The sequence below is a fragment of the Cynocephalus volans genome, chromosome 2, assembly GCF_027409185.1.
Source record: "Cynocephalus volans isolate mCynVol1 chromosome 2, mCynVol1.pri, whole genome shotgun sequence".
Lineage (NCBI taxonomy): Eukaryota > Metazoa > Chordata > Mammalia > Dermoptera > Cynocephalidae > Cynocephalus > Cynocephalus volans.
The window spans coordinates 187,187,711-187,200,205 of NC_084461.1; the positions used below are offsets into that span (position 1 = coordinate 187,187,711).

Sequence of the window (12,495 nt, forward strand, 5' to 3'; positions counted from 1 at the left end):
CAGTATCATCATTGACCCAGATGGAAATAGTTGGGCTTGGCTGTGAAACCAGGCATCCTTTAGTCTCACAATCTTTGGGACTGGTTCCTGCTCGTAATACACACAGTCATCTTACAGAGGAACAGAATAAAGGGCTGCTACCTTGTCTCTGTTAATAAACACCAAGTAGCGTTTCTGTAGTTCCACAGTGGTTTTCACCGGGAGGACTTGTGTCTGCTCAATAGGAGAACCGTAAGCTGGCCCAACAAGTGTCTGTCTGAATGAGAAAAAAGAAACAAAAAAATTTTTTTTTCAATTCCACAAATCTGAACAAAGGTTTTAAGACGTTTTGTCATGACACCCTTATACTTTTTTTTTTTTTTTGCAGCTGGCTGGCTCAGGGATTCAAAACCTTGACCTTGGTGTTATAACACCATGCTCTAACCAACTGAGCTAAACGGCCAGCCCCCTTATAAGTTTTTAATTCTGAATTTCCTGTCTTGTCACTCAGCTAAGCCTGTACATAGAACTGCTCTCTCAATCACTGCTAATAGTTGCTGTAAATAATGGGCAACAACTCCCAACAGCAAACGCTCCAGGGAAACTCTGATTATGAAGAGTGCTTTCAGTGGTCATGGTGCTGACTTTCCTCCTTGACAGCTGAGTGAAGGGAACATTATGCCTCAGGAATGTGTACGTGAACAAGGGGCAAGAAAAAGGCTGCAAGGAAGTGACAGTCATTGGCAGGATGCAAATAAACACCCCAGTGGCAGGCCAAGAGATTAGAATGAGACGCTTTATGTTGTTCCAGATGTCTGACATACAGGTGTAGGTGCAACACACAGATTTCCAAAACTATCTTTGCATCAAATCGTAACTGAATCATGTCCCCACACTGGTCAGATTTCTCTAATTCAGGTCTGTTAAATTGACTAGGGATCTGCTTGGAGGTGAGGTCACTGGATGTTTCCTTAAGCACAGAGTTGGATTCTCCCTGAAGCTAGCAAAACTTAAGCTTCAGGACCTCTCACTCACACAGGCCACTTCTCAGCCCTGGAAGAGGCCCCAGCCATTTTTTACTCTTAATTATGTATCTTTTTTTTTTTAAGAGGACCCACAAAATCAAATATGATTCAGACCCTCCAAAACCTAGATCTGCCCCTATGTAAGCCCAACAGTGATTTCATTTTATTCTATAACTAGCCCTGGGAGTTTGGATGTGTTTTCTCTTTATATCCCCTGCACCCTGTCTGTGTCTGACTGGGACAGTAGATAATTACATGTATGCTGGATAAATGAAGACTAAATTACATTAAACAGCCTTTCTTGAACACCTCTCTGTGCCAGGCATTGTGTTAGGTGCTCAGGATATAGAAATTAGTAAGATATGGCTCCTGCCACTGACGTCCCAGCCTAGCAGGGACAGCAGACATGGAACCAACATGAGGTGAGACGTGTGGTAACAGCAGCAAATTCACGGTGCAGGGGCTGCATTGAGGAAGGAGTGAAGAGCTACCAGGTGAAATTGAGCTGTGTCTGGAATGGTGACTTTGAGCTAGGGAGACAAACATGGAGGTAACAGGGAAACAGGCAGTGGGAATAGGAAGCACAAAGGTGGGGGACGTAGAATATTGTTTGAAAACTGCAGAAGCATAAAAAATAAGAGGGAAAGGAGGTGGAGGAGGTGAACCTGGGAAGGTTACAGGGGCAGTTATGAAGGCAGACTTTCCCTGCTGGGCAACAGGATGCCATAGGAGGGTGTCAAGCTGGGATGATGCGCAATCAGGTTTATATGCATGTAGAATGAGGCGAAATGTTAAAAATACTATAATGACCACTAGGTAGACAATGCACAGCTCATTCTAAGTCACCCTTCTCTTATCACTCAAGTAGAAATGTTGAAGGCCTGTCCCCACATATCACTGAGTGGGTAGAACATACTTAAGAGCACAGACTCTGACTTGAATCTCAGTCTGATCCTTAAAAATTAGGGGCAGGTTGTGGAGAAACTGGAACCTTCATACATTGCTGGTGGAAATGCAAAATGGTGCAGCTGCTGTGGAAAAGTCTGGAAGTTCCTCAAACGGCTAAACACAGAGTTACCATATGATCCAGAATTTCTATACCCAAGAGAAATGAAACACACATCTAGACAGAAACCTATACGCAAATGTTCATAGTAGCCAAAACGTGGAAACAACCTAAATGCCTATCAACTAATGGATGAGCAAAATGTAGTGTATCCACACAAGGGAATATTATTCAGCCATAAAAAGGAATAAAGGACTGATTCATGACACAATGTGGATGAACCTTGAAGACATTATGTTAAGTGAAAAAAGCCAGACACCAAAAGTCACATATTGTAAAACTCCACTTATATGAATATGAATTTATATTTATATATATGTCCAGAACAGACAAATTCATAAGACAGAAAGCAGATTAGTAGTTGCCAAGGGTAGTGGGGGAGTGGGTATGGGGATGACTGCTGATAGGTACCAGGTTTCTTCTCAGGGTGAGGAGAATGTTCTTGAATTGGATAGTGGTGATGACTGCAAAACTGGTGAATATAGTAAAAACCACCTAAGCATATACTTTAAAAGGGTAAAATTTATGGTATGTACATTACATCCTGACTTAAGTTATAAATAAGAAAAAAAAAAGGTTAAGTTACTCAACTTCTGTGTGCCTCAGGTTCCTTATCTGTAAAATAAGGAAAATGACTTATCCCATAAGACCGTGTACTTATCCCATAAGACTGTGGCAAGCATCATATAAGTTAATATTTACACAGCACTTAGAACAGTTTCTGGCACGTGGCCATATAACTGTTTCCTAGTAGTATTAAACATATCTAACAATTTTATTAAATTAATATATTTTTCTTCTGATTGAAAAAGTGTTATACATTCATCATGAAATTTTTCAAAAATTTACTTATATAAAGTAGAGATCTACCTATAACTCCACATTGTTGACCCTATCCCAAAATAATCATAAGTAATAGTTTAGTGCATATGACTTGAGAATTTCTTTTATAATTGTCATTTTATATAAAATAGAATTACAATATTCATGCTTATTATTTGAAAATCTGATTTATTTCCTCTTATATCTTCTCTTTTATTTTTGGTGGCTGGCTGGCACAGGGATCGAACCCTTTCCCTTGGTGTTAATAGTACCCCACTCGAACCAACTGAGCTAACTGGCCAGCCCTCATCTTATATCTAGAAGATATTTTCACGTTACTACACAGACAGCCATCTTACTTTTTCTTTTCTTTTCTAAAAGCAGCATCATACCATTACAAAAATAAAAAATAAAAATAAAATAAAAGCTGCATCCTGTTCCAGAGTACTGACAAGCCATCATTTAATTAATCTCCTATTAATGGACATTTGGATTGTTTCCATTTTAAAAAATATTTTCAAACAAGACACGCTTTTACTTATGTCTTGGCATACTGTGTGAGCACTTTTGTAGGCTACATTCCTAGAAATCAGAAGATATGATAAAATTTAATAGAGGGTAACAAATTGCTTTCCCAGAAGGTTACACTGATTTACACCCCCACCAGCAGTGGGGGAGAGTGCCTGTTTCCTATACCCTTGCCAACAATAGGCACAATCAATCATTTTTATCTTTGCTAATCTGATTTGTAAAAAATGATATCTTGTTTTCATTTGCATCTTTGATATACTAGTGAGCATCTGCTCATAGGTTCATTGGCCTTTTTTCTGTGAACTGCCTTTTCACGTTCTTTCAAACATTTCTAAACACATTTAAAATTATTTTGGATTTATCATGAAAAGGCAATTCCTTCCTAATTAAGCTGTGGTTATGAGACTTTATTATTCCTACAACTTAAAGATGCTTTATGCAAGGGGTTTTATTTTGGAACAATGGAGAGGTTCTGGAACTAAACAGAAGTAATGGTGGTTGCACAAAATTGTGAACATACTAAATGCCTCAGCATTGCTCACTTTAAAATGGGTAGTTTTGGGCTGGTTGGTTAGCTCGCTTGGTCAGAGCGTAGTGCCGATAACACCAGGGTCCACGGTTTGATCCCTGTACTGGCCAGATGCCAAAAGAAAAATAAATAAATAAAATTAAAAGATGCTTGATGCTAATTTCAGATTGATCTTCAATAGGCACAAACTCCTGTGTGGCTAAAAGTACTTCCTGCCTCTTTTCTCTGGTTAGCAACTGTTAGCAGGAACTTCAAGCCTGAGGCACACCATCCTTAATTCTCCTGCTCTACAAATTCAGTTTCTTAGGACCAGGCATATCTGTGGGATATTCTTTGTCCAAAAAGTGTGTCCATTAAAGATGATGAACAAATAATCTGAAATCTTTCTAAAACTCTTCTTTATATATTCTTTCAAGTATCTTAATAGTTTTTAAAAATTGTGCTGGATTTCTCTTCCTACCATTTGAAAAGGCATTTCTCACTGATTTTTCCTTGTGCTTTCTGGAAAAGAATTGTTTAAAAAAAAAAAAAAAAAAAAAAAAAAAAGACCCCAGGTGGTCTGGCCTTTTGAGGCCCTATCTTGTCTGAGATGCAAGACTGTCCTCAAGCATGGGGCCAGCTGCTGTCACTTCTCTAACTTCCTTCTCCTAGCAGGTCACCGAAGCCTTCTCACTTCCCCTTTCTCCTGTGTCCATGCCTCCTTCCAGCCACACCAAGAGGAGCCAAACCACAGGCAGAAGCAGCTCCCCTCCAGGGCTGACCAGGTAGGATCCCAAAGCCAGGGCTGCATCAGGGCCCCAGAGTGCTGAGTGGAGGACAGAGTCAGAGCTAGGTTCCAGGGTCAAGTCCTGCCCTGCCCTGCCCAGCTGCTTGACCTTGGCCAAGTTATGCAGCCTCCCTGGACCTCCACAGGACAATACTGTCAGGGTTGTTGAGGACAAAATGGGAGGCAAGTGCAGGGCCTAGCGCAGAAGGTCGTACAGTACTCAGTGTTCATCATGAGGTGCAGACCCTGGCACCACAGATGTGGGATAACTTGGGAAGCTTTGGGTACCCTGGGCTTGGTCCTTCCACCTCCATCTACACTTCCCCTCTGGAGTCTTCTCTTAAACCCTCCTGAGCTCTTGACCTCCAATCCAGCCTCCCCATGACCTCCATACTCAAGAGTGTAATTTGTGTCCTCCCACACAGATGATGAGGCAGCACCTACACTTCCCTTGTCCAAACTCTGACTCGATGTGTCTTGAAACTGTGCTTGCCCTTGTCTTCCTCATGTCATAAAGGTCAGCTCCATTCTCCAGGCTGCTCAGCTGAAACCTCTGAGGTGTGTGAGGAAGCCTGCATGCTCACTCTATCGGCACATCCCTTTAACTCCGTCTGCCGGACACCCCTGGAGCCTGACCCTTCCCCTGCTAAGCCTCAGGCCCAGCCACCATCATCTCTCACAATAGCCGTGGAGCACTGCTTCTGCCTGTGCACCCCAGAGGGTGGTCCCCATACCAAAGCCAGACATCATTCTCAAATGTGACCCACAACATGTTTTTTTCCTGCTCAAAACCCTCCACTAGCTCTTGTCTCACTCAGAGAAGAGCTGGAGTCCCTGTGGTGTGGCACGCAGGTGACCTATCTGCACCTCTGTGATTCACTTTCCACGCTCTCTTCCTTGCCCCCTCCACTCCAGCCATGAAGCCTTCCTGGCATTTCTCAAACCCCAAACACCTCTCTCTTTGGTCCTTTCACACTTGCTGATCTTCTGTCTGGACACCTTTTCCTCCAACTATGTGGCTTGCTCCCTCACTTCCTTCAAGTCTCTGTTCAGATGTCACCCACACTCAGAGGCCTGCACTGCTGCCCCTCTGTCTCCAGGACTCCCGATCTTTTTACTCTGCTGTTTCCAATTTTTTTTGCATGGCACTAGCTACATGTTTGATTGTATATCCCTCCTCTACTAAAGTGTAAACTCCGCGATGATGGAAACATTTTGTTTTCATCCCCATCTTCAGCACCTGGCACAGTACCTAGTTCATGTACAGAATGAACAGATAAATGCTATCATTATAAAAACTCCTCTGAGAGCCAAGATTAAGAAAAATCAAACAATTGGTAGTTGTCGTCATGAGAGAAGAACAGACTTTAGAGTATCAGCAACTTTTCCAGGGCCCCTGGGTCTGTTCCTTCATTGATTCACAGGCACTGAGCTCTGGGTACCTTACCACCACGCAGTGCTGGGCTTAGGGGCAAGGGATCCAGGTCTGCATCCTGCCTCTGGCACTTCCTGGCCATGCGACCTTGGTTGAGAAGTACTTATGTTACCTGTGCCTCAGTTTCGTGTGCAAAGTGAGGAGGATAGTAGCAGTAGCCAAGCTGCTCGCATATCCTTAAGTTGAGACTTGAAATAGGCTGGGGCTGAGAAACTGACTTACACACATCAGTGGGAAGCTTCCAGTGCTTACCTGCACATTTTGGTGGTAGAATTAAAAAGTTTCACTTTGTAGCTGCTGTTGCAAATAAGCAGGAAGAGTTCCTTGGTGAGCGGCGGGTACCAGACCATACAGGTGGGGTAGCTGCCCTGGTCAGTTCGATGAATATCCAGGACTTCCAGGTGGTCTTTGTGGCTTTTGCGAAGATTATATTCGATCTGCAGAGAAGCCCAAATGGACATGCTTGAGGAACTGGCTGAATGAAAAGCTCAGCTAAGTAGCCCTTAGCTTCAGTTGACAGCCTTCATAACGGTCAGTCCATAGTCTATTCTGGGGGGAGACAGTATCAGGTACCCTAAAAGAAGCCTTGCCTAGACCTTACAGCTATTAAAAGTTATCATCATTGAGTATTCACTATGAGCAAGAGGATGAGCTAAGTGCTCTAAAGACATCATGCCATTTAACCTCATGACGCCCCTGCAAAGTGGTACTGTGGTGCCCATTTTACAGACGAGAAAAAAGATGCTCAGAGATGTTCAGAGTGGCTTGCCCAAGGTCACACAGCTAAGAAGTGGTAGAGTAAAAATTCAAATTTAGGTTCACCAACTCCAAAACCTGGACTCTTACAGTTATGTCATACTGTGTCACTCACCATTATCTTACCATTATCTTAGGAATGCTTCAAGAGTAGAAACTAATTTATATCTAAATCTCAGCACTTGATAAATTAGCAGTCACAAATTAGCAGCCTGTTGAATTTGGCCCACAGGTATGTTTTGGTGGGCAGATCAGGATGGATGAATGGATGGAATAAAGGAAGGAAGGGGAGGAAAGGAAGTGGGGGGTGGAGAGGAGGGAGGGAGAGAGGAAGGAAACATATATTGATTCATTGACTTTGAATCCTTTCCCCTGGATCCTAGAACACCATGTTTGCCACCATCCCTGCCTTTCCCTCTCATCTCTCATCTTCTACTAGTTTTTGCTTTTAGGTAACAGCCTGGTCCCAACCCTCTGGACAAAAATAAAGTGTTAGTAAGTGTTGGCTCCCCAAATGTATACTGGGAGGCGAGAGTGGCTGAGTTTTCCATGCTGTCGGGAACACCACCTCCCCTTGCCTTTCTATTGGCCACTTTCCAGAAGCCTCCTCAGGAAGGACAAGAATCCCTATGCAGTGTAACAGCCATGTTAAGGCAAAATGCTGACTTTGGAGAAGATTATGTTACTTTGTTGTACACTCACTTTCTACAGCAAACACACCTACCAAGGACCTGGTGCTATGTAAGATGCCAGGGAAATAACAAGAATGAGACACACACAGCCCTGGTGACCAGGTAAAGGAAAACTGAACAGCTCACCAACAGCCTGTCTCTCCCGAGGCTCAGCAGTCTAGGCTCATTGCTATCCAGATGAACCCCAAACAGGAGACTTTGGATGCTTTTGTGATGAGAGCGAAGTCTTGCTAAATATTCCCAGATCCTTTGTCCATTTTTGACTATCACCATGTAAACAGCCACAGTAAAACTTACATCCTGAATGTGAGCAAAAGAGTGGATATTATTCCTTTTTTAATTCTGTAACTTAATAATCATTATTTTTTCATACTAATTTTGCTTTTAGAATAGTTTATCCAAAAAAAAACTTTAGTCTACTGAAGCAAGTAGTAAAACAATGCCCATTTTGCAGATGAGAAAATTAAGGTTGAAAGTAGATAACTTATGAAGGTAGTGGAGGGAGAATGTATTTATCTGATGTTATGGTCTGACTCTCTTTTTCAAGTCCCTACCTCATTCCCTGTGGAAAACCAAGAGTCTGACACTTTTTGCCTTTGTATTCCCTTCTCTTTGTCCAGTTACATAAAATAAAGATATGATTTTTTTAAAAAACGTATGATGGCTGAGAGTGAACAGGTGGGAGTAGGAGAGCCCAGCCTGCGGGGACACGGTGCCTGAGCTGCGTGCACCAGCACTGTGCTGGGGTGGCTTCTGGCTTTAAAGCATTGTATACACAAAGCATGAGGAGAGACGGGTTTAAATGAATGAAGATGCAGCTTTTCCCCTCCTGATGTAAAGACAGACCAAGAGAATTGGCAGGAGGGAGAGGTCAGGGGTCTGAGAAACTCTTTCCTAAAATCACCAGCCCTATTCACAAAGGAAGGAACAGAATCTGAAACACTGGTGGAGGACGCTGCTTTGAGATCAATGAGAATGTCATCCTGTCAAAAATCAGAGGGAAAGATGAAGGAATGGAAGCAGAAACAGAGTTCCCCAAACCTAACAAACCGACATGAGCCACCAGGGCAGCGGCATCCCAGTCTGGAAGTTCTGACGCACTGGTCTTCTTTTCGGACAAAAATCCTCCGACCTCTCCCACCTCTTTCTCTTTGTATAACAGCTTTATTGAGATATAATTCATATACCACATGATCCACCCACTTAAAACGTACAATCAATGGTTTTTAGTATATGGACAGAATTATGCATCCATCACCACAACTTTAGAGCATCTTCATCACCCCAAAAAGAAACCCCCACTTCCACCAGCCCCTCTTTCTTTTGGTTTTAAATAGGGTTGCTGAGCCACTGGACAGCCATCATAGAAAATACTTACAGCAGTTGCCATATACTGGGAGTCATGGGAGAAGCTTATATGAGTCACACTGGTTCTGGAATATTTGAAAGGCTCTGGGATTTCACTTTCTAAAGACATTGCATCAAGAATGTAAACTGTCCCCTCTGTGAAGCCAGCTCCAAGAAGGGCTCCTGAAATGACAAGCCAGAGAATAATGATGGAAAAGGACTTCATGCACTCAAGAAATATCAAGTCCATGCCAGGCTTTGTTCTGGTGCAGAGGAGACATATATGAACACAACAATATCCTTATGTGGAGAAATAAACTAAAAAGTGTGACACTTTGGGATGAGCACTCTGTAGTAGGGCCAGAGTGCTGCGGGACCCTGAGAGAGAAGGTATCTCACTTAGCCTGGTAGGAAAGGTCGGTTCTGGAGAAACTTCCTGGAGCTGTAACAGGCAAAGGCATAGCCCCTTTGGGTCTGTTTTCAATTTGGAAGTGATGATAGGCTGATAAAATGAAAATACCTTCAGGGTTGTAGGTCAGACTCTGGACTCCAAGCCCCTTCTCAAAGACCCTGCTGAAAAGGTATATTTTCTTTTCATAATCCCACACTTTGATCATCCCACAGACACTTCCAATGGCGATGAGGGATTGATATGGGTGGCATGAGATGGCACAAATGGCATCCTTGGGCTCTTTGAATAACTTCTCAAGTTTGGTCCCATCTGTCGTTAAGTGGTACACCGTGGCATCAGATGTTCCAATGACAAGATTCCTGTTTGCCAAGGAGAGACCAGACAGTATCAGTGTTTGCAGGAAATGGGGCATGCCAGCTATTCTGCTTCTAATTGCACATGAAACGTCTCTGTCGTCTGTAATTTAGTGACATTATTAACCCAACATCTCCAAAAATATACCACCAATACCCAACAGCCTCCATTTGCAAGTGAAAGAGCCCACTTTTCTACATGTAAATTGAGTCATTAAGTATGCAGATGGACAGTCAGTTGTACAATTAGCTAATCTGCACATGCAAATATTCATTTGTGTATGCAAATATGGAGTTTGGTGCACACATACAGATGTGCCTGTAAATACTGCAAGGGTAATTAAGCAGACTCACAGATAATTCAGTCTTGAAATGTTATGGCTATTAATTATTTAATGACTTTAACCGCAGTGGTTAGGACAAGCTCAGTTTAGAGAAAAGAGATCAGTCCATAGTAAAGAACTTCAGACTCAACAGAGATAAGAGCTCAGGGATAAGAACTTCCCAGCTTCCAGTCACTAATGATTCTTATATTAAAATAATGTTTAAAAATTTAGAAAATCAAATGGTGACTGTAATCAGCCTAGGATATTCATCTAAAGCTAGGAAAGGATTGACTAGGAAGGCCAGCTCTCTCTTTTTCATATCCCAGGAGCAAGATGAACATTCCACTGCACACAAACAAAAAGAAGACATCAATCAATCATTTTTTTGACCATTCAAATGACTAGATTCATTAACAACTTACCTTACAATAAAAAGGTCACCTTTTAAAGTGCAGTCTGGAGGAAAGTTTGATTTCTCCGTAAGAGTTGCCGGGGTCTTTGAAAAGGACAGAGTTCTTATGGAGTTCAGTTTGAAGTGACTGTACCAGTTAACAATGGACAGGGTGTGATCATAGAACTTAATGTTGCCCTTAATGTCACCTGTGACAATGTAGCTGAAATGGAGAATAACATCAGTTTGTTAAACAGCAGTAATAACCAGTACTATCTATTGAATACCTAATTATATGCCAGGCTCTGGACTCTAGGAATTATAAAAACTACATTAACACTGTCCAATAAGGCTGATTTTACTGTTATCCTACTTTACATCTACAAAACTAAAGCTTAGAGAAGTAAAAAATTTGCTCAAGGCCTAAGGTTGCCAGATTTAGCAAATAACAATACAAGGTGCCCAGTTAAACTGGAATCTCAGATAAGCAATGACTAATCTTTTAGTATAAGTATATCCCAAATATTGCATGGGACATACTTGTATCTGGCAACCCTATCAGGGCCATGTGGCTAGACTATGCAGAGAATCCAGGTGTATCCAAAGCAAAGTCCATGCTTTCTGATACACTCTTCCCTGCCCTCCAAGATCAGCCATATATGATGGCAGTGGGCAGTGATTTACATTCTCTGCCATAAGACTGCAGATGACAATAGAGAGAGTTGCTCTACCAGCACTCTGAAGTCACACAGGCTGGCAATGGGACACAAGCCGCTTTATAGGAAGGCACTGATGTTAGAGAGATCATAAAACCCTACCCAGTCATCACAGCCAAAGGCAGTGCTGCGTGACAAAATGGGTTTTATATCCAGTCCTCAGATCCATCCAAATGGGTTTGTTTTTTTAAAACTCTGACATAATTCTAATCATGGGGGGGAGTAGGGAGATAAATTTTCTCTTATATATGCAGAGTGTTTAAATGAGGTTTCTGATTAATAAGCAAGGCAGGTGGGCAGAGTAATTGGCTAGAACATCTTTCACTGCCCTCTGCTGGACAGAAGCAGCAAAACTGGCCAAGAATTCTCAGAGACCTTTTCCTTCCTGGGCTATATAGGTCCTGGTGGGGTTTTATTTAACACGGATGCAGGAAAACCCAGGCCTGGTCTTCACTGGTTCCTAACCTCCAGCTCATTAAAAGTTGACCGTATCATCAATTGCAGTTCTACTACTGTCTTTTCGCATCACTGAGTGAGGATGACAATTTGCATTTCTCTTTGTAAAACCATGCCAGGACCTCACTGTTCCCCTGCATCAAAAAAAAGGAAATGAAAGCAAATGGGCTTTTTGAAAGTAGATGGCACAGTGACTCCAACCATATTGGGCAGCGTCCTCATCATTAGGCAATTTTCTCTACACTTTTGAGAACTCTGCTCACACACTAATGATGGCTGCCATTTACCTCAGGCTCCCCTGTGCCAGACTGTGTGCTAAGAGTGTCACATGTCTTGTCTCGGAAAATCCAAAGATAGCTCTGAGAGAAACAGTATTGTTATGCCCATTTTACAGAAGGGACAATGGAGGTTCAGCAAGGTTAAGTCTCCTGTTCAAGGTCATGCAGCAAGAAAGGGATGCAGCTGGAATGCGAACCCTGTTCTATCAGAGGCTTTCAATTATCATCTGTGAGTCCTCACAGCCTCTCAAAATCAAAGAATTAGTGAATTTTATGAAGTTCTGGTGTATTTGATCTTTTCACAGTGGGTAAATGTTATTTTGTAATCAGACAAACAATATAGTTATTTGAGTTATTTTCTTAAATTATTTAAAGTATGTAAAATTTTGGGTACAAAATAAGTCTAATTAGCACAGAAGAAAAAAAATCAGTTACTTTTTGTTTCACTAACACAAAGGGATTTTTTAACATAATGCATGCTCATGATCTAAAAAAACTTCAATTAATACAAAGAGGACTATAAAAGGAAGTAAATCCATCCCCATCCTTGTTCTCAGTTCTTTCTCAGAAGCAACCAATGTTCCCAGTTAGTTGTGATTCTTCTGAGAAATATTC

At 42.0% G+C, this 12,495-nt stretch overlaps 1 protein-coding gene across 1 annotated transcript in view; it reads right to left on the reverse strand.

Moving 5' to 3' along the window:
• Positions 1-12,495, reverse strand: part of CFAP251 (cilia and flagella associated protein 251) — a 40,941-nt gene that overhangs the window by 1,740 nt on the left and 26,706 nt on the right. Inside the window, exons 10-15 of the mRNA XM_063085273.1 lie at positions 10,462-10,653; positions 9,469-9,719; positions 8,980-9,131; positions 7,728-7,901; positions 6,406-6,590; positions 142-256 (exon numbers count right to left, since the gene is read on the reverse strand). Of these exons, the coding sequence (XP_062941343.1) occupies positions 142-256; positions 6,406-6,590; positions 7,728-7,901; positions 8,980-9,131; positions 9,469-9,719; positions 10,462-10,653 (1,069 nt within the window). The remainder of the gene's footprint in view (positions 1-141; positions 257-6,405; positions 6,591-7,727; positions 7,902-8,979; positions 9,132-9,468; positions 9,720-10,461; positions 10,654-12,495) is intronic.